Raw genomic sequence first — 18,769 nt, forward strand, 5'->3', positions numbered from 1 at the left:
AGCCCCCCCCCCCCCCGCCAGCTGTGACCCCCAGCCCTTGTCCCCAACCCCAGTGACCTGTGGGGCTGTCTGGGGAGGGGGCGTGGGGGGGTGTGAGGGGTGTCTGGGGTCAGAGGTTGGGGTCTGGACGGCAGCCCCGCAGCGGGGGGGCATTAGTTCCAGCGGGGTGGGTGGATAAAGGGGGCTTTATGCTTGGGGGACACCCCCCCACAGCCCGACCCCCCCCTTGCTGGATGCCTTCCTCACCACTCGCTATGGAGACGATGGTGATGGTGACCCCACAGCTGCAGCAGGACCCCTCCAGACCCGCGGGGCCCCTTTCTGCCCAGCACCCACCGGTGTGAGGCTGGGAGGGGAGGGATGGGGGGACGGGGACCGGTGGCGGGGGGGGGGTGGGGGTGGGACGGGACGGGCCACGGACGGACCCTTCACGGTTCCCAGCTCCATCGCCAGGCAGTGAGGAGCTGCAGGCACCGTTTAATTGCTCCGTTAATCACCGTTAGCTGGGTAATGAGGGGCTCCCGGCAGCCAGCCTGGCTCCCGCTGACCTTCACCCACCTCACCGCGGGTGGCACAAGGCTGGCAGCAAGTCACCCAGCGCCGCTGCTGTGCCAGCGGGATGGGAGCTGGGGGGGGAGAGAGCTGGGGCTGGGCTGGGACAGGGATGGGGACAGAGACGGGGACAGGGATGGCACAGAGATGGGGACAGAGGTTGGGACAGAGAGGAGACAGGGATGGCACAGGGATGGGCACAGAGTTGGGGACAGTTTGGGACAGAGAGGAGACAGGGATGGCACAGGGATGGGCACAGAGTTGGGGACAGGGATGGCACAGTGATGGTACAGGGATGGCACAGGGATGGCACAGGGATGGGGACAGGGATGGGGACAGAGGTTGGGACAGAGAGGAGACAGGGATGGGGACAGGGATGGGGACAGGGATGGCACAGTGATGAGACAGGGATGGGGACAGAGGGGAGACAGGGATGGGGACAGAGATGGCACAGGGATGGCACAGTGATGGTACAGGGATGGGGACAGGGATGGGGACAGAGGTGGGGACAGAGAGGAGACAGGGATGGGCACAGGACCCCACACAGCCTCTTGTCTCAGTGGGGTTTGATCCTGGGGCAGGATCCTCCGTGAGCCCGTGGTGGATGGGATCCTCCCAGGCCAAGTGGAGCAGGAGCCTCCCCAGCTCCATGAGTGGATCCCACGGAGCCAGACTCCCCCAGATCCAGCGTGGCAGAGGATCCCCCAGCCCCACAAGTGCATCCCGCCGGGCTGGGATCCCCCATACCCCCCAGGGACAGGTTCCCTATGCCCCACACCCACCCCGGGGGTGGGGGGGGACACAAACCAGCCCCCTGCTGCTGCACCCCCGGCCCCAGCAGCAAGAGACCCTCGGTGAGGACCTGCTTGGAGGACCCAGCCCTGGCCTGGGGGGCGCCGGAGGGGCAGCCCGCGGCCAATGAGCGAGGGTAGGGTGGCAGGGGGTGGCACAAGGGCAGCAGAGGGACCAATGGCCTGGCTGGGGGGGGGGGGGGGGGCAAGATGGGGCAGGGAAAGGGGGGGGGGGGGGTGACAAACGCATGACAGCAATGGGTGGGGAGACCCCTCCCAGAAGCTAGTGGGGAGCTGGGGAGGGGGCTCCAAGCACGCCCCAGGATATCAAAGGGGAGTTGGGGGGGGGAGGCATTTTTTGCCCTCCCACCAACTGATGGGAATGGATAGGAGGGGGGTGGGGGAGTGAGGGGTAAGGAGTGGGGGGGGGTGTGATTAATGGGGGCCATCGCTCACTGTCCAGCGGGGAGGCTAAGGGGGGGCCCCCCCCGGCCGGCGATAACGAGCGGCAGGAATAATGAGCGGTGTCACTCCGCTCCTCCCGGTGATGGAAAGTCATTACCGGCGTCACCGCCGGCGACAAGCGCCCATGAATCAACTGCTCTGCTATGAAATTAGAATCGAATCACACCCACGGACCCCCTCCCCCCCCGCCACAACCCCACCGCGACCCCCACCCCTCCTCCTCCTCCTCCTTCCTCCCTCCTTCCCCACCCCTCCGATAGGAGCTGGCAGCTCCCTGAAGGCTTTCGGCGCTGCCCTGCTGGGTACTGTCCCCTACCCTTGGGAGGGTCTCACCCCCTCAAAGCCACCACCCTAAGAGCTTCTTTCTGCCCTTCCCCCCCCCCCCCCAAAAGGGTGGATGAAAGGTTTCACACATTCCCCCCCCCCCAATGAAATTTAGGGGTTCCACTCCCCCCCCAATTCAGGTGCACGAAGCCAAACCTTTCACCCACTCCATTAAGCAACTCCCACCCCCAAAGTAAAGCAGAGAGTTAGGGGCTCCTCCCCCCCCCCCTCCCCCCAGGTCCAAAGGGATGGGGGAAGAGTTTCAACCCTTCCCACCCCACCCCCCCAAAGTAAAGCAGAGAGTTAGGGGCTCCTCCACCCCCACCCCAAAATCCAGATCAGTGGTGGTGAAGGGTTGGGTTTCATTCAGAAGCATCCACACCCCCCAGCAGAGATTTAGGGGCCCCTCTCTAGCCCCCTCCCAAGCCCAGATCCATGGTGGTGAAGGATTTGGGGTTCATTCAGCATCCACCCCCCAAGTGAAGCAGAGATCTGGGGGGAGGGGGGTCAGAGAAGAGCCCCCAGGCCCAGATCCATGGTGGTGAAGGGTTTGGGGTTCATTCAACATCCACCCCCCAAGTGAAGCAGAGATCTGGGGGGGGGCAGAGAGGAGCTCCTGGGACCAGGTTGCTGTCGGTGGAGTTTGTCTTTATTCAACAACATCTCCTCCCCCCACCCCCCCAGCAAAGCCACAGCCACAGTTCCAGCAGGCCAGGGCTGTGACTGGGAGGGGTCTGGGGAGCAGGACCCCCCCTCCACAGGGTGCCTGTGCCAGGGTTGGGGGTCACAAGGAGACCCCCATCAGGTTCACTGGGCGCCCACTGTAGCGCTTGGAGACGTCAGCCTCGATCTGCAAGACACAGCCAAGGAAGGTCAGGAGGTGTTGGGGGGGGGGAGTGGGGGGGAGCCTGTGGTGTCCCAGTGGGGTTCTACCTCCCTCCCTCACCAGCTTCTGCAGCTCCTTGGTCTTCTCCAGCAGCCTGTCGAGCTTGGGCTCCAGGGCAGCCTGCTCCGCCAGGGCCTCCTCCCGCCTCTGCCTCATCAGCTCCTTCTTGGCCAGCAGCAGCTCTGCCTGCCTCAGCCTCTGCCGCAGCAGCTCACTCACACGGTCCACATACCTGCTGGGGCACAGCCAGGGCCTCTGGCACCCCCCCGAGCTGCCAGCCCCACCCCGGGGCACCTCCCTCAAAGGGCAAGGTCCTGCAGCCCAGAAGAACCAAGCCCTGGCACCAGCGCGGGGCAGGGGCTGGGAAGGAGCTGGGGGACAGTAAGGTCACCCTGGGCCAGCAGTGTGCCCTCAGGAAGGAGCTGGGGGACAGTAAGGTCACCCTGGGCCAGCAGTGTGCCCTCAGGGAGGGAGCTGGGGGACAGTAAGGTCACCCTGGGCCAGCAGTGTGCTCCTCAGGGAGGGAGCTGGGGGACAGTAAGGTCACCCTGGGCCAGCAGTGTGCTCCTGAGGGAGGGAGCTGGGGGACAGTAAGGTCACCCTGGGCCAGCAGTGTGCTCCTGAGGGAGGAGCTGGGGGACAGTAAGGTCACCCTGGGCCAGCAGTGTGCCCTCATGGCCAAGAAGGGCAATGGGCTCCCAAGGAGGGGCATAGAGAAGAGTGTGGCCAGCAGGTCGAGGGAGGTTCTCCACCCCCACTGAGCCCTGGGTCCAGTTCTGGGCTCCCCAGTTCGAGAGGGGCAGGGAACAGCTGGAGAGAGCCCAGTGGAGGCTACAGAGATGCTGAGCCCTGGAGCAGGCTGCCCAGAGAGGTTGTGGAGGTTCCTCCTCTGCAGAGCTTCCAACCCTCACCCCCCAAACCACTGCTGCTGGGGCAGGCTGCTGTGGGTGCCCTGCTGTGGGAGTGGGCTTGGGTCTGGCTCATCTCCACAGGTCCCTTCCAACCCCCAGCCCCTCCCCCCACTCCGTGCTGGCATTTTGGGATCTCCTGCTCCCAGCTCTATCCCACAGAGCCCCACAGTGTGGCCCCCACAGTGTGGCCCCCACCCCGCCCCGAGCACCCCAAGTGAGCACCTGGGGGAGGCGAGGATCATGAAGAGGTGCTGCATGCTGCGGGTGCAGAGCTGGTCCAGCAGTGCCCGGGTGGCAGCCAGCAGGGCACTGACGTGGGCACTGCTCTGGCCCTGCAGCACGGCAGGGGCCAGCTGGAACTGGCTGATGGCCACGATGTCAGCCTCCTCCTGCATCTCTGCCAGCCGCTGGGACAGGAACAGCTCCAGCTGCGGGGACACGGTGTGGGCACAGCCTGGTACTGCCACCCTGGTGGTGGGGCTGGCTCCTTAGCCTGCTGCCACCTTGTAACCCACCTCCATGAGCTCATCGATGAACTGGCTCCGGGTCTGGGTGTGCTCCAGCAGCGTCAGGGCATCGGTGCCACAGGCCACCCCCTCGGGCACTGGGGGATGGAGCCAGGGGTGAGAAGGGCAAGGAAGGGACTCTGACAGCTCAGAGTGTGGTCACAGCTCCCCCTCCCCCCACTCCCGACCACAGCCCAGCCCATGCAGGGTGCTCAGCATCACCCCATGGCACCCTTTAGGGGGGTTCTGTCCACCCAAGCACCCAGCAGGCACCTGCCTGGCACTGCGCTGCCTTCTGCTCTGTGCCCAACAGGCCTGGGTGCCCAGGGTCACTGCAGGCAGGGAAGAGGGAACACAGGCAGGGTGGGTGCTGCCTGCCACCCTTTGGGACCCCTTTTGTGTCCCTTTACAGCCATGCTCACCCTCAGTGCCAGCCTCCAGCACCGTGATCTGCACCTCCTGGCCGTCCCCATCGCCCCAGTCGATGCCATCACCCTGCTGCACAACAGAGGTCACTCCATGAGATGGGGGGGCCTGGGACACCCCCAGGTCCCCAGCCTGGTTCTGGGGCAGGGCCAGAGCCCATAGGGGTGCCTGGGACACCCCCAGGGGTCACACACCTGTGGCTCAGGCTCTACTGTGATCCCCCAGTCGATCTCCTCGCTCTGGGCTCCCCCGTTGGCAGTGCCACCTTCGCCCCCCTGGGCTGGCTGCAGGGTGAAGTCTCCCCAGTCAATCTGTGGGGAGAAGGAGCAAGAGACCCCCTGGAAACCCTGGGGACAAAACCATCCTGACCCTAAGCAGCAGCAGTGGGGCAGAACCAGCCCCAGCCTCACGGCTTGGCCTTGCCCTCTGCTGGCTGGCACCTACCACATCCTCCTTGGGCTGCTCTGGCAGCTCCTCCACCCGTGGCCTGTCCACCCGCAGGGGCTGCAGCCCTGTCCTCCACTCGTAGACAGTTGTGTTGCCTCTCTTCCCCACGTACTGCAGCATGGGCACCACCAGCTCTGTGGAGCTGGCAGCCACCCACGAGGGACATCAGTGCCAGCTGTCAGGCTGGGAACCTTCCCCCCCACCCCACCCCAAAACCCAGCACCCCAAACCCTGCCGGGGATGGCAGCTGCCAGGATGATCACAGAATGGTTTAGGTTGGAAGGGACCTCAAGGAGCATCACTGCCTGGCACAGGCTGCCCAGGGAGGCTGTGGAGTCTCCTCTGGAGCCTTTCCAGCCCTGTCTGGCTGTGTTCCTGTGTGCCCTGAGCTGGACTGTGTGCTCCTGCCCTGGCAGGGGGTGGATTGGATGATCTCTCTGGGTCCCTTCCAACCCCTGACATCTGTGACCCTGTGATCCACTTCCAAGCCCCTGCCACAGGCAGGGACACCTCCCCCTGGAGCAGGTTGCTCACAGCCCCAGCCCCACACGTGTGGGAAGGTTGATCCCTCTGTGCCCACACCCACCTCTCACAGATGAACTCCACACAGGCCTGGTACAGCTCTATGGCCTCAGAGAGGGCACTGACCCCTGCTGCAATGCCAGACAGCAGCACTGGCAGATCCTTCACCAGGGCCAGCAGCTCCTGGCGCACATTTTCACCCTGGGGACAGAGCAGGGACACGTCAGGGAGAGGACACAAACTGCTCCTGAGCCAGCCCAGGCTGCCATTGGCTCTGCTGCCCACCTGGGCACTGCTGCCTCCTCTGCAGCTGCTCTCTCACAGCACCCCCAGGGCCCTCTCTGCCTGCCTGCTCTCAGCCACTCTGGCCCCAGCCTGCAGTGCTGCTTGGGGTTGCTGTGGCCAAAGTGCAGAACCTGCCCTTGGCCTTCTTCAGTCTCATCCCCTTGGCCTCTGCCCACCCATGCAGCCTGCCCAGGTCCCTCTGCAGGGCTCTGCCACCCTCCAACAGCTCCACACTGCTCCTAGCTTGGTGCCAGCTGCACACTCACTGCTGCTGGACTCAATGCCCTGCTCCAGAGCATCAATAAAGATTGATCCTGCTCTGCTGCAGGCTGCACCCCCCCAGCTCCCTCAGCCTCTCCTCACAGGGCTGTGCTCCAGGCCTCTCCCCAGCCTTGCTGCCCTGCTCTGGACACCCTCCAGCCCCGTAGTGCCCTTCTCTGGGCACCCTCCAGCCTCTCAGTGCCCTTCTCTAGACAGCCTCCAGCCCCCAATGCCCTTCTCTGGGCACCCTCCAGCCTCTCAGTGCCCTTCTCTAGATACCCTCCAGCCCCCAATGCCCTTCTCTGGGTACCCTCCAGCCTCTCAGTGCCCTTCTCTAGACACCCTCCAGCCCCCAATGCCCTTCTCTGGGTACCCTCCAGCCCCCTCCCCATGCCCTTCTCGGAGTGAGGTGCCCAAAACTGAACCAAGGCTCTGAAGCTGCCTACAGGACCCAGAGCCCCAGGCTGAGCCGTGCTGCGGGGGCGGGGGAGGTGCCCAGCAGGGCACTCACCGCGATGCCATACTGCCTGCAGCAGCCCAGGAAGCGCTGGCGCAGCTCCGCCGCCCGCAGCTGGCACTCCTCCTCCCGCCGGCTGCAGTCCTGCTGGGCCTGCTGGCACCTGCTGAGCTGCTTCCTCAGCGAGGGGATCTCGTAGCTGATGCTGCGCACCAGCAGGCTGGAGAGCTCGGCTGGGGGCGGGGGGGGGGGCATAAAGTGGGTGCTGAGAGGCTGTGCCAGGCACCGGCGGTGCCCCCAAGGGTACCCCCCAGACAGCCTGGCTGCAGTCAGCAGCTCACTGTGGCATAGGAGCACAGCATGGTGAGGGGTGGGAAGGGACCTCTGGAGCTCAGCCAGTCCAACTCCACCCCCCTGCTCCAGCAGGGCACCCCCAGCAGGGCACCCCCAGCAGGGCACCCACAGCAGCACAGTGCCCAGGGGGAGCTCTGCACACAAGGACACTCCACAGCCTCTCTGGGCAGCCTGCTCCAGGGCTCTGCACCCTCACACCAAACAACTTTCTCCTCCTGCTCAGATGGAACCTCCTGGCTGCCAGTTTGTGCCCAGTGCCCCCTGTGCTGCCCCTGGGCACAATCTGGCCCCAGCTTCTTGCCCTCCTCTATCTCTTGCTGAGCACTGATCAGCTGCTCTCCGATGCTGCTCTTCTGCAGGCTCTCAGCCTTCCCTCACCACACAGATGTTCCACTCCCTTGTTCCAGTCCCTTCACCACCCTCACAGCCTCTGTTGGACACTCTCCACTACTTCCCTGCCCGCCTTGAGCTGGGGAGCCCAGAACTGGACACCCTCTGCCTCTCCACCTCAACCCCATGCCAGTCTGGAGACAACAGAAGCCTCCCACTGCCACCCATCCCAGGCTCTCCCAGAGCTGCCCACAGCCAGAGCTGCCTCACCCAGGTAGGTGTTGTCCTTCTCATAGAGGGACACAATCTCCTGCCAGTCCTGAGGAAGAAGCAGAGGGTGGAGGGAGTGCTCCAAAGATGCCAGCCCCCAGCCCTCCCTGCTGCACACCCCCAGGCCCACCTTACCTTCATGCGCTGCGATGAGTAGCGCCCAAAGAGGTTCTTGGTGGAGGCCTCAGTGCCTTTGAGGATCTCCACAATCCTCAGGCAGTGGAAGTAGTGCAGGTCTGCATGGGAGGGAGGGGATCATGGAGTCAGCCAGGCTGGCAGAGAGCTCCAAGCTCCCCCAGCTCAGCCTGGCACCCAGCGCTGCCCAACCAACCACACCATGGCACTCAGTGCCCCAGCCAGGCTTGGCCTCAGCACCTCCAGCCATGGGCACTGCACCACCTCCCTGGGCAGCCCAGTCCAGTGCCAATCACTCTCTCTGCCAACAACTTCCTCCTCACATCCAGCCTGAGCCTGCCCTGCCACAGCTTCAGCCTGGGTCCCCTTCTGCTGCTGTCTGCCTGGCAGCAGAGCCCAACCCCACCTGGCTACAGCCTCCCTGCAGGCAGCTGCAGGCAGCAACCAGCTCTGCCCTGAGCCTCCTCTGCTGCAGGCTGCACCCCCCCAGCTCCCTCAGCCTCTCCTCACAGGGCTGTGCTCCAGGCCCCTCCCCAGCCTTGCTGCCCTGCTCTGGGCACCTGCCAGCACCTCAGCAGCTCTCTGGAATTAAGTTGCCCATTTCTGCTGGCTGCAGCCTTCTGCCCAGCTCCTCTTCAGCCAGGGGAACGTTGCCATAACCAACCCTCGGGCTCCTGGTGCAACACCCACCCCTAGGTCCCAGCTCTCCTGGGGTGCCCCCAGGCTCCACTCACAAGCCCCTGCCAGCAGCTGCTTGATCTCCTCGTTCTCTGGCATGTCCTGGATGGCCACATTGATCTTCTCACGGATGGCCAGCACCTGGCTCTGCCACTTCAGGTTGCAGTGCCTCCTGTCCACCAGCCAGTCTGAGAGGCAGGTGGGAGGGAGGCAAATTGGGGGGGGTCAACTGGGTGGGGGACCTAAGAGGAGGTCAACCCCACCCTGGGCTGCTCTGCGATGCCAGATGGAGGCAAGAAGCAAAGCTCTGGGGGCCCAGGTCCCGCTGAGTCCTGTCCCCGCTGAGCAGAGGGGGCTAAAAAGGCACTGGGGGGGGTCAAACGCAAGCTCCCACCCCAGGGCTGGAGAGGAAAGAGGAGGGCATGAGGCTGGGGGGGGGTCACCTCGCTGCTGCGTGTTGGGACAGCCCCACACGACCCCCGGCACTGGGCTCCCCGTGGGCTGCCACACGGCGAGGTGACAAACCCCCCCGGGGAAGAGGACAGGCGTGAGAGATGCCACCCTCCCCCCGCGGAGCCACCCTGCTGGGTGCCCTACCCAGGAGCTTGCCGGTCTGGATGTCGATGGGCACATTCCGGTAGTCCTGGGGAGAGACCTGCGCGGAGACCAGCGGCGGTGGGACACGGCGCAGCACAGCCCCCTCCGGGCCCGGTCCGTCCCCGCTCCGTGCTCCTCCCGCCCGGCCTCGGTCCCCTCCCGGCTCCCCCTGCCCGGACGCGACCTGTGCCCGCTCCTCCGAGCCGCAGCCTCATCACCAACCCCCACCTGCATCCCTGCCGCCGCCGCCGCCGCTCCTCTTCCGCCTTCTCCCGCCCCGCCCCACCTCAGCCAATCCCCTGCCACGGCTCCTACCTCTTACCCAATCAAAACGCCCCTAGTCATACCCGCCGCATCTCTCTACCAATCAGAAGAGAGCGCTGGAGGGACAACGCCACGTGCCGCGGCTCCGATTGGCTGGAAGGTGGGGAGGCGGAGATGACGTTGACCAATCGGAACGGGCTTGGGGGGGGACACGGGGAGGGGCGCGGGGCGCATCTGCGCAGGCGGCGGAGCTGGGACTGCGTCCGCGGCGAGCCCGGGGTCCCGCCCGGGGTCCCGCCCGGGGTCCCACCGGCAGTAGTGCCCCAGCGTGGAGCCCCCTGGGATCCTCAGCACCCCTGGAGCGCATCCCGCAGACCTCAGGGATGTTTGAGAGGCTCCCAGGCGGATCCCAGATCTCCTATGGAGATCCCCAGTTGCCCCCCGACCAGATCCCAGATGCCTCTGGCACCGCGTGGGTGCTCCAGCAAGGAGCCAGCATCCCTTAGGGACCTGGGAGCAGCCTCCTCGGGTTGCTCACGGCACTTGGGGCGGAGCAGCTTAAGTGCCGCCAGCACCCAGGGGTGCCGTGGCCGCAGGGACACCCGTGGGTGCCGCCCAGCCCCGACCCAACCTGTCCCCACGGCACACATCGCCACGAGCCCTGTCCCGGCGCAGAGGGCGAGGTGGTGACGCTCCCCTGTCCCTCGCAGCATCCGCCGTGTCCCCAGGCTGCCCGTGACCGAGAGCGGGGCGGTGGCAGCGTGGGGACAGCCCGGCGCAGGCCGGCGGGTGCCCGCGGGGCAGAAGGAGCCAACGGGGAGAAGCGGGAGCAGGAACCGGTCTGGCAGCCCCACCAGCCAGCCGCTGGTTTCGGTTAAAGCCGCCCAAAGCCACCGGAGGAGCCACGTTCCCGCCGGCTGCCCTTAACTCCTGGCTGCCCAAACGCGTGCCGGGGGCCGGCGCCCGCTGCCCACCCTGCCCTCGAGGGCAACGGGACCGTGACCGAACCGGGCCCTGTGCCACGGCTGATGCCACCACCCGGCGCCCGTGACGGGCGGGTGGCTGCGGCTGGGGCTCAACCCCGGGTTCCCCCCGTCATGAATATTCAGGTGAGCCCTGGCCCGGCCCCGCTGTTTGCTCAGGCGAGGAGGGGTTTGCGGCGGGTTCACCTTGACGGCAGAGAGCGAAGGGGCAGCCGCAGGTAGACGGCACCTGCCCGGGCACCGCAGCCAGCCCGGCACCCCCGGGAGGACCTCCCCACACAGCCCGGGCTGGGCGGCCGCAGCAGAGGCGTGGGAGGCGAAGGTACACAGAGAGGGGGGTGTCCGTGGTGGGGAGTGGGACGTGGAAAGTCCCCTTGCCAGCTCGGTGTCATGGCACGGCTGTGGTTCGGTGATGGGTCCCGAGAGGGCAGGTGGGGACATGATTTGGAGGGGGGGGACACAGCAAACCGGCCCAGGGGGCACCAGCCGTCTTCCCTAAGGGGAGCGGCACCAGGCTTCTTGGTGTCCTTGCCCTCCCATCCTGGCACCCAAAAGCAATGCTGGAGGCACCGTCCGGGAGGAGCTGGGCAGGGGTCGGTCACGGCTAAGTGGTGTGGAAACTTGGAGCTGTTCTTGGGCCATGGAGCTTGCTCCCGGGATGGGGACATGGTGCTGGGAATCCCCTCCCTGCTCGCTGCCAAGGAAGTGTTTGGTTCCACCACCCAGGAGCCGCCTTCCCTGTCCCTGCCCTGGAGCCACACCGAAGCCTTCCCGGACTCCCGGAGCTTTCCCAGCAGTGCTGGGTCCCCGCGATGTTCCTGCAGGGACAGGCAAGAGGGAAGCCCCAACCTCGGGGTGCAGCAGGCAGTGACATCTCAGTCAGGACCTCGACACCTCCCTGGCTCCCACCTGCTTCCCAGTTCCTGTTTCTGTTTGCTTTATTGGGCTCTCTCCCTGCCCTGCCACACGCAGGCAGCTCCTGGCAGTGCCCACGGCCTTTCCCTGGGGCTCAGCAATCCTGATGTCACCCCAAGCGTCCCCTCGGGGTTCACACAGCCCCATGCAAGTCCTCCACGAACATCCCAGCAGAGACGGTGGGTGGAGAGCCAGAGCCACCCACGGCGAACACAGCCCCGAGCCCATGTGCCTTGTCCCCATCGACAAGGGGATGGCAGGGCAGGGAGGGAGGAGGCTGAGCGACCCCCACCCCGAAGCTATCCTGACCCCCACCTCTATTTCAGGGGCCGGTGGCGATGGCCGACAGCCACGGCTGGTGGAAGTTAACCTTCCTGCGGAAGCGCCGCTCAGTGCCCACGGTGCTGTACGAGAGCCCCGACGGCCCCGCCGCTGCCGGCGGGGACAGCCAGGAGGCGCCGGGCGAGGAGGGGCCGCCAGGCTTCACCGCCCGGCTGGAGAAGATCGTGGACAAGAGCACCAAGGGCAAACACGTCAAAGTTTCCAACTCGGGGCGCTTCAAGGAGAAGAAGAAAGTGCGGGCGACGCTGGCAGACAACCCCAACCTCTGCGCTGCCGGGGAGCGGGAGGAGAAATGAGCCCACCGGTTGGCACCCCTCTGGCCACCACCGCCGGTTGCCCAGCCTGCCCTTGGCTCTGCCCCTCCTGGGGATGCTGGACCCTGAAGCTCCAGAAGGAGAAGGGACTCAGACCGGAGCTCATTCAAGGGAGAAGCAAAGACCCTGTTTAATCGCAGCCCCCCCGGGGCTCGCAGCACGCCGGGGGCGGAGGGAGAATTGTCCCTTTCGGTCCCCCACGGGCAGCAGGAGGCCACTGGGGCTGACTGGTTCATACTGGGATTAGGATGTTCAGCCCACTGGAGCCCATCGCTCACCCAGCTCTGCCCTGAGCACAACGGCCCCGATCCCAGTCCCCACCGGGGAGAAGGAGACTTGGGAGACCTCCAGCCCGGGAGGCTGCTTGGCCACGGGCAAAGCCACCAGCGCCACGTCCTCACCGGCAGTCGCCCCCAGAACAGGGGATGTGACACCTCCCTGCCCCGAGGGAACAGTCCTGCAGGGCTCCAGGCTTCCCGGGAGGGGTCCTATTCCCACTCCCACCCAGGAATCGCTCCTGGAAAAGGAAAGCTGAGCCCGGAGCGCGGCGCCGGAGCCGATTCCCCAGGGGAGGTCACCACGGCCGATCTGGGAGCTCCAGGATTTGTTGGGATTGTTGGAAGCTGAGCCTTCATCAGCCCTCACCGCTGCTGCTAATTAACGGCTGTTAATAAACCAGGTCTGGAATCAACAGCAGCTCGGGGCGGGGGAGCAGGGAGAGGAGCAGGAGTGGGCGCGGGCAGGGAGAGAGCTCAGTGGAACCTCCAGCCCCAGCTGAAGGACTGTGGATCCCTCCCGGGCATCCTTCTGGGAGTGGTGCTGGCCACCAGCCACACACAAAGAGTCCCCAGCCTCAGGGAGGTGGTGGGGGACACGCAAGGAGTGGCCACCACCAGCACTGCCAGCCCTGGGGGGTGCCCTCCCGTGGGGCAGGGCGCGGCTGTGCCGCGAGTCAACAGGAGCAGCCACTTCCCAGCTAGCACAAAAGCAGGATGGTGCCAAGCGCTGGAGTCCAACCCCCTGCTCTATGGCACAAGCCCTGTGCCAAGGCGGCCCGGGCCCCCCCCCCCCCCCCGCCCCCGTCACCATGGCCCCCGCCCTCAGCTCTGTTTGCTGTGCCCGCGCCCGCTGGCTCACAGGCTGCTCTTTGTCCCGGGCTGGCAGCGCCGGATGGATCCTGCCCGGGAGGGAAGGGAGTGGGGAGGAGGTCAGATGGTGCCAGCAGGCCCATTTATGCCCATCAGGTGGTGTCTGGACCCTCACCATGCTCTCAGGTGGGAAGGGAAGGAGGAAGCAGGGAGAAGGAGAGGTCAGCTGGTGCCAGCAGGCTCATTTGTGCCCATCAGGTGGTACCTGGCCTCCCACTATGCTCCATGTGCCAGGATGGGTAGGAGACCTGACTGTGTTGCCAGCCCCAGCAAAGCCCCCACCAAGCTGCCACCTCCTGCTGTCCCCCTCAAAGCAATGCCAGAAGCCACTCTTGTCCCCTCCTGTCCCACCATGTGGGCACCAAAGCCACCAAGCCAGCCTGCAGCAGTGGCACAAGGTTCCCCCTTCCCCCACAGCTGCCAAACCCAGCTGCCCTCATCCCTGTGCCAACATCCCCACTACCCCCTCCCCCTTGCCACCCAACGCAGGGCTCTGCCCAGCATGGCACAAGCTGGGAACCCACCGTGGGACCCTTTGGTTTGCTGGGGCATGGTCTTGCCCCCATGATTCAGCAGCTGCCAGAGCAAGCACAGAGCCAGGGACGGCAAAGGTTATCAGAGGCTGGTTTCACTGGGACTCTGCCCGGGGCAGTGAGTGCTGCCAGCCACCCTCTGCCAGGGCCACACCGGGCACCATTCCCGCCTGCACCGGGCACCCTTGGCCCCACACGGGTAAATATTAACCCACACCCACTGTGCCCATCGGGGTTTATTGTATCCATGCAGGCAGAGGCAGCTGCAGGGGTGGGACAGGGGGTGCTGTGCCACCCTCCAGCTCCAAACAAGCAGGCTGGCAGGGTTGGGCTGCCAGAGCCCACACGAGCAGTGGGGACACGAAGGCTGGTGGCAGGGTGGTGACAAAAAAGCTGCACTCACAGAAACTGCTGCACAGAGTGGTGGTGGCAAAGCCACAGCTGAAGAAGTTCCTGCCCAGAGGGAGCCACATTGCCTGGTTCAGGCTAAAAGCCAGGGTGGGAGAGGGGGCAGCAGCAGGACGCAGGCAGGGAGGCCTCGCTGGGGTCTTCCTTGGCCCCTCCATGATTATTAACATGATTAATTAAGCCACCAGCAGCACTGGGGGAGGTCATGACGAAGCAAATGGACTCAGGGACCCACCTGCTGCTCTCCCCCACCCCAGGGAGAGGCAAAAGGGGCTGAGGAGCTTTGGGGGGGTCAAATCAGCACATCCAGAGCTCAGCACCCTGCTCTCAGGGGAGGGCAGAGCCAGGCCAGTCCCTATGAGAAGCTGAGGGAGCTGGGGGGGTGCAGCCTGCAGCAGAGGAGGCTCAGGGCAGAGCTCATTGGTGTCTGCAGCTGCCTGCAGGGAGGCTGTAGCCAGGTGGGGTTGGGCTCTGCTGCCAGGCAGCCAGCAGCAGCAGAAGGGGACCCAGGCTGAAGCTGTGGCAGGGCAGGGTCAGGCTGGATGTGAGGAGGAAGCTGTTGGCAGAGAGAGTGATTGGCACTGGAATGGGCTGCCCAGGGAGGTGGAGTCACCACCCCTGGAGGTGTTTAAACCAAGCCTGGCTGGGGCACAGTGCCATGGTCTGGTTGGTTGGGCAGGGCTGGGTGCTAGGCTGGGCTGGAGGAGCTTGGAGCTCTCTTCCAACCTGCTTGGTTCTATGATCTATGATTCCCTGGGGCACAACGTCGGGGGTGGGGGGCACAAGGGGGACAGGTTGGGCACAGGCAATGCTGCTGACTGGCTGAAGGTGGCCAGGGGCAGTGGTGGCCTCACGGGGCGAGGCGTTGGAGGACCCAGTCCCCCTCTCCCGGGTGGGTCATGTCCCCCGGGGGGGCTGAGCTGTCCCGGGGGCGGCGGCGGAAGACGATGCGGTCGTGCAGACGGTTGGTTTGGCCCTGCCAGAACTCCACCACCTCTGGCTGCAGGATGTAACCCCCCCTGGCAGAGAAGCACAAAGCTTTAGGAAGGTGTAAGGGGGGGGAGGTTGCTGGCGGGCAGCAGCCTGCCCACAGCTCCCCCCCTGGCTCCGGCAGCGACTCACCAGTAGGCTGGCTTTGGCACCCTGGTCTCCCGGTACTGCTGCTCCAGCTCGGCGTTCTTCTTCCTCAGGTACTGGGAGGAAGAGGATGGTGGTCAACGAGGGGGCAGCCAGGGCAGCCCCAGTTCCCCACAGAGAGAGGCTGGGTGAGGAATGAGTTGGGAGCAGGCTTGAGGAGAAGGACAGAGCGGGGTGAGCTGATGGAAAACTCAGGGGGAGGAGGCAGCGGGCACAGAGCAGCCCAGCAGGCAGCCAGGGGCTGGGCTGCAGCCCAAGCAGGGAGAGCAGCAGGACAGGGAGGGGATTCTGCCCCTCTGCTCTGCTGAGCCCACACCTGCAGCACTGCCTCCAGTTCTGGGGCCCTCAACATAAGAAGGACCTGGAATTGATGGTGTGAGTCCAGAAGAGGTCATGAAGATGATCAGAGGGCTGGAGAACCTCCCCTGTGGGGACAGGCTGGGAGGGTTGGGGCTATGCAGCCTGCAGAAGGCTCCAGGGAGACCTTAGTGCAGCTTTCCAGTACCTGAAGGGGCTCCAAGAAGACCTTAGAGAAACCTTCCAGTATGTGCAAGGGCTCCAGGAGAGCTGGGGAGGGACTTGTGACAAGGGCTGGGAGTGCCAGGACGAGGGACAATGGCTTTGAGCTGGGAGAAGGGAGAGTGAGAGTGGAGATGAGGAAGGAGTTCATAGAATCAACCAGGTTGGAAGAGACCTCCGAGATCATCCAGTCCAACCTATCCCCCAGCCCTATCCAGTCTAGACCATGGCACTAAGTGCCTCATCCAGGCTTTTCCTGAACACCTCCAGGGATGACAATTGTTGAGGGTGAGGATGGGGAGACACTGGCACAGGTTGCCCAGGGAGGATGTGGATGCCCCTGCCTGGAGGTGTTCAAAGCCAGGCTGGATGAGGCCTTGAACACCTAGCAGGAGGTGTCCCTGCCCACGGCAGGGCACTGGAACTGGATGATCCTGAAGGTCCCTTCCAACCCAGCCTCACTCTGTGACTCTGGCTGTGATGCTGCTCACCTCCCGGTCGGGAATGACGCTGCTCTGCCTGCTGACCACGGCCCCGATCTGGCTGCCCTTGGGGCGGGACTGGAAGTAGCTCTCCGACTCCTCCTCTGGCAGCCGCTTCACGGAGCCCTCGATCCGGACCTGTGCCGGGCACCCAAAGCCCTCGTGTGGGCTCCCAGGCACGGAGCATCCCCATCCCTGACTCCCCCCACTATGGCATGGGCACCTCTCACCCTGTCTCACCCATCCGAGTGTGACCATCACCCAAAGTGCCACCCCCAGCCGAACTGTGGCCCCCAGCCAAAGTGTGACCCCCACCCCCCCACCTACCCTGAGGAAGTGAGCACCAACTGCTGGATGCCATGCCAGAGGCCCAGGCCTGCTCCCTGTGCTTCCTCTGCTCCCCATTACTGCTCCATCATCCCCAAGGGACCCCCACTCACCTGCCGGTGGAGGGGCTCCCAGTAAAAGACCAGGGAAGCAAAGGGGTTGGTGTCCTGGGGAGGGATGAGAGAGCTGTCAGCAGGCCAGCACTGCCCCCACTTCAGACAACTCCCCCCCCCGTTCTTTGTGCACCCCCAGCAGGTTTGCAGACGACACCAAGCTAAGCAGGGTGGGGGCCTGAAGGGTGGGACCCACCCAGGAGGACCTGGAGGAGCTGGAGGAGTGGGACCACATCAGCCTCATGGGGTTCAGCAAAGCCACTGCAAAGCAAGGTCCTGGACCTGGGTTGGGGCAGCTCCCAGTGTCAGTCCGAGGGGGAGGTGAAGGGCTGGAGAGGGCTGAGAAGCTGGACGTGAGCCGGGACCAAGCGCTGTCAGCTCGGCCCCAGCAGGGGGGGCAGGGTGCGGATCCTGCCCCTCCGCTGCGCTCTGCTCAGACCCTCCCCGCAGCGCTGGGGGCAGCTCTGCAGTCCTCAGCACCGGCACGGAGCTGCGGGAGCGGGGCCAGGGGAAGTCACGGGAGGAAGAGGCTCGGAAAGTGCTGTCCCCCGAGGAGGGAGCTCCCCCAGAGCCCCCCGGCCGCAGCCCTCACCAGCTCCTGCCCCTTCCGGCTCTCGTAGTTGGTGAAGAAGCGGAAGCCATCGGGGCCAAAGCCCTTCAGCAGCACCATGCGGGCCGAGGGCTTCCCGTCCCTGCGGCGGCAGAGGGGAGGCGATGACAGGGACGGGGGCGTGGGGACCCCTCCTGTCCCCCTGCCCCTGCCGCGGGCTCCGCCAGCCTCACCTGGTGCAGGTGGCCAGGCACATGGCGTTGGCCTCCCCAATGTCCGGGCAGCTCACAGCCTCCTGGAACCAGACCTCGAACTGCCGGACCGGGTCACGGGAGGCCAGGTGCTGCTCCTCGAAGGCCTGGGGACACAGGGGACACCGTAGGGGTCCCAGGGTCACCACCGGCAGAGAGTGGGGGGCAAGTCCCTTGGGCCCAACCTGGGGAGGTCGCCCCCGTTCCAGGGGCAAAACCAGCACGAGGAGCGGAGCCGCCCCCGCTGCAGGGTCCCGACCGGCACAGCGAGGAGGTCACCCTGGGTCCCGGGGACACGCGGGACGGGGTCGCCCCAGTCCCACTGTCCCCAGTCCCACGGTCCCCAGTCCCACTCTCCCCAGTCCCACTGTCCCCAGTCCCACTGTCCCCAGTCCCACTGTCCCCAGTTCCACTCTCCCCAGTCCCACTCTCCCCAGTCCCACTGTCCCCAGTCCCACGGTCCCCAGTCCCACGGTCCCCAGTTCCACTCTCCCCAGTCCCACTCTCCCCAGTCCCACTGTCCCCAGTCCCACGGTCCCCAGTCCCACGGTCCCCAGTCCCACTCTCCCCAGTTCCACTCTCCCCAGTCCCACTGTCCCCAGTCCCACTGTCCCCAGTTCCACTCTCCCCAGTCCCACTGTCCCCAGTCCCACTCTCCCCAGTCCTACTGTCCCCAGTTCCACTCTCCCCAGTCCCACTGTCCCCAGTCCCACTGTCCCCAGTCCCACTCTCCCCAGTCCCACGGTCCCCAGTCCCACTGTCCCCAGTTCCACTCTCCCCAGTCCTACTGTCCCCAGTTCCACTCTCCCCAGTTCCACTGTCCCCAGTCCCACTGTCCCCAGTCCCACTCTCCCCAGTCCCACTGTCCCCAGTTCCACTCTCCCCAGTCCCACTCTCCCCAGTCCCACTCTCCCCAGTCCCACTGTCCCCAGTCCCACTCTCCCCAGTCCCACGGTCCCCATCAACACAGTAACGGGAGGTCTCCAGGACCTTGGGGGCATCCCGAAGGGCCCCCCCCGGGACAGCGGCAGGACGGTTGTCCCCACGGCCCCCCGCACAGCTCCGTCCGCACCTCCTCATCCCTCCGGTAGCTCTTCCGCAGCGGCCCCAGGTCCATGCCGCTGCAGCCGACGGTAGCCGAGCGGGGCCAAACCGCGCAGCGCTCCCAGGTCTGCGGCCCCGCCGCTGCCCCGCCCTCCGGGGCGTGGCCAGATCAACCCCCGCCTTTTCCCTCCGCATTCCAGCCAATAGGAAGCGGGGAGGTGCCCCTGCCGCGGGGACAGCGT

General features: G+C 65.5%; 3 protein-coding genes across 5 annotated transcripts; 1 reads left to right on the forward strand and 2 right to left on the reverse strand.

The window, feature by feature from the left end:
- Positions 1–2,763: 2,763 nt before the first annotated feature.
- CDK5RAP3 (CDK5 regulatory subunit associated protein 3) lies at positions 2,764–9,465 on the reverse strand. 2 transcript variants are annotated; one of them, XM_064174587.1, is made up of 14 exons: positions 9,426–9,465; positions 9,198–9,255; positions 8,657–8,788; positions 7,923–8,023; positions 7,788–7,836; positions 6,888–7,066; positions 5,895–6,031; positions 5,306–5,450; positions 5,056–5,172; positions 4,858–4,933; positions 4,445–4,533; positions 4,152–4,357; positions 3,079–3,250; positions 2,764–2,982 (listed from the first exon to the last, which is right to left on the reverse strand). In XM_064174587.1, exons 1-14 carry the CDS (start codon positions 9,429–9,431, stop codon positions 2,917–2,919), a joined length of 1,533 nt encoding a protein of 510 aa, XP_064030657.1. In that variant the 5' UTR covers positions 9,432–9,465; the 3' UTR covers positions 2,764–2,916. The 2 variants fall into 2 exon arrangements, with proteins under 2 accessions (XP_064030657.1, XP_064030656.1); XM_064174586.1 differs by having other exon boundaries at positions 3,079–3,253.
- A 274-nt stretch (positions 9,466–9,739) lies between these two features.
- PRR15L (proline rich 15 like) lies at positions 9,740–12,473 on the forward strand. Of its 2 annotated transcripts, none has more exons than XM_064174463.1 (2): positions 9,740–10,570; positions 11,686–12,473. In XM_064174463.1, exons 1-2 carry the CDS (start codon positions 10,490–10,492, stop codon positions 11,995–11,997), a joined length of 393 nt encoding a protein of 130 aa, XP_064030533.1. In that variant the 5' UTR covers positions 9,740–10,489; the 3' UTR covers positions 11,998–12,473. The 2 variants fall into 2 exon arrangements, with proteins under 2 accessions (XP_064030533.1, XP_064030534.1); XM_064174464.1 differs by having other exon boundaries at positions 10,491–10,766.
- Positions 12,474–13,914: 1,441 nt separating this feature from the next.
- On the reverse strand, positions 13,915–18,706 carry PNPO (pyridoxamine 5'-phosphate oxidase). The gene is made up of 7 exons (XM_064174695.1): positions 18,556–18,706; positions 17,466–17,590; positions 17,275–17,374; positions 16,683–16,736; positions 16,252–16,380; positions 15,227–15,297; positions 13,915–15,123 (listed from the first exon to the last, which is right to left on the reverse strand). The coding sequence occupies exons 1-7, from the start codon at positions 18,598–18,600 to the stop codon at positions 14,955–14,957; spliced, it is 693 nt and encodes a 230-aa protein (XP_064030765.1). The 5' UTR covers positions 18,601–18,706; the 3' UTR covers positions 13,915–14,954.
- Between the last annotated feature and the right edge of the window lie 63 nt (positions 18,707–18,769).

Source organism: Pogoniulus pusillus, chromosome 40, assembly GCF_015220805.1.
Source record: "Pogoniulus pusillus isolate bPogPus1 chromosome 40, bPogPus1.pri, whole genome shotgun sequence".
Lineage (NCBI taxonomy): Eukaryota > Metazoa > Chordata > Aves > Piciformes > Lybiidae > Pogoniulus > Pogoniulus pusillus.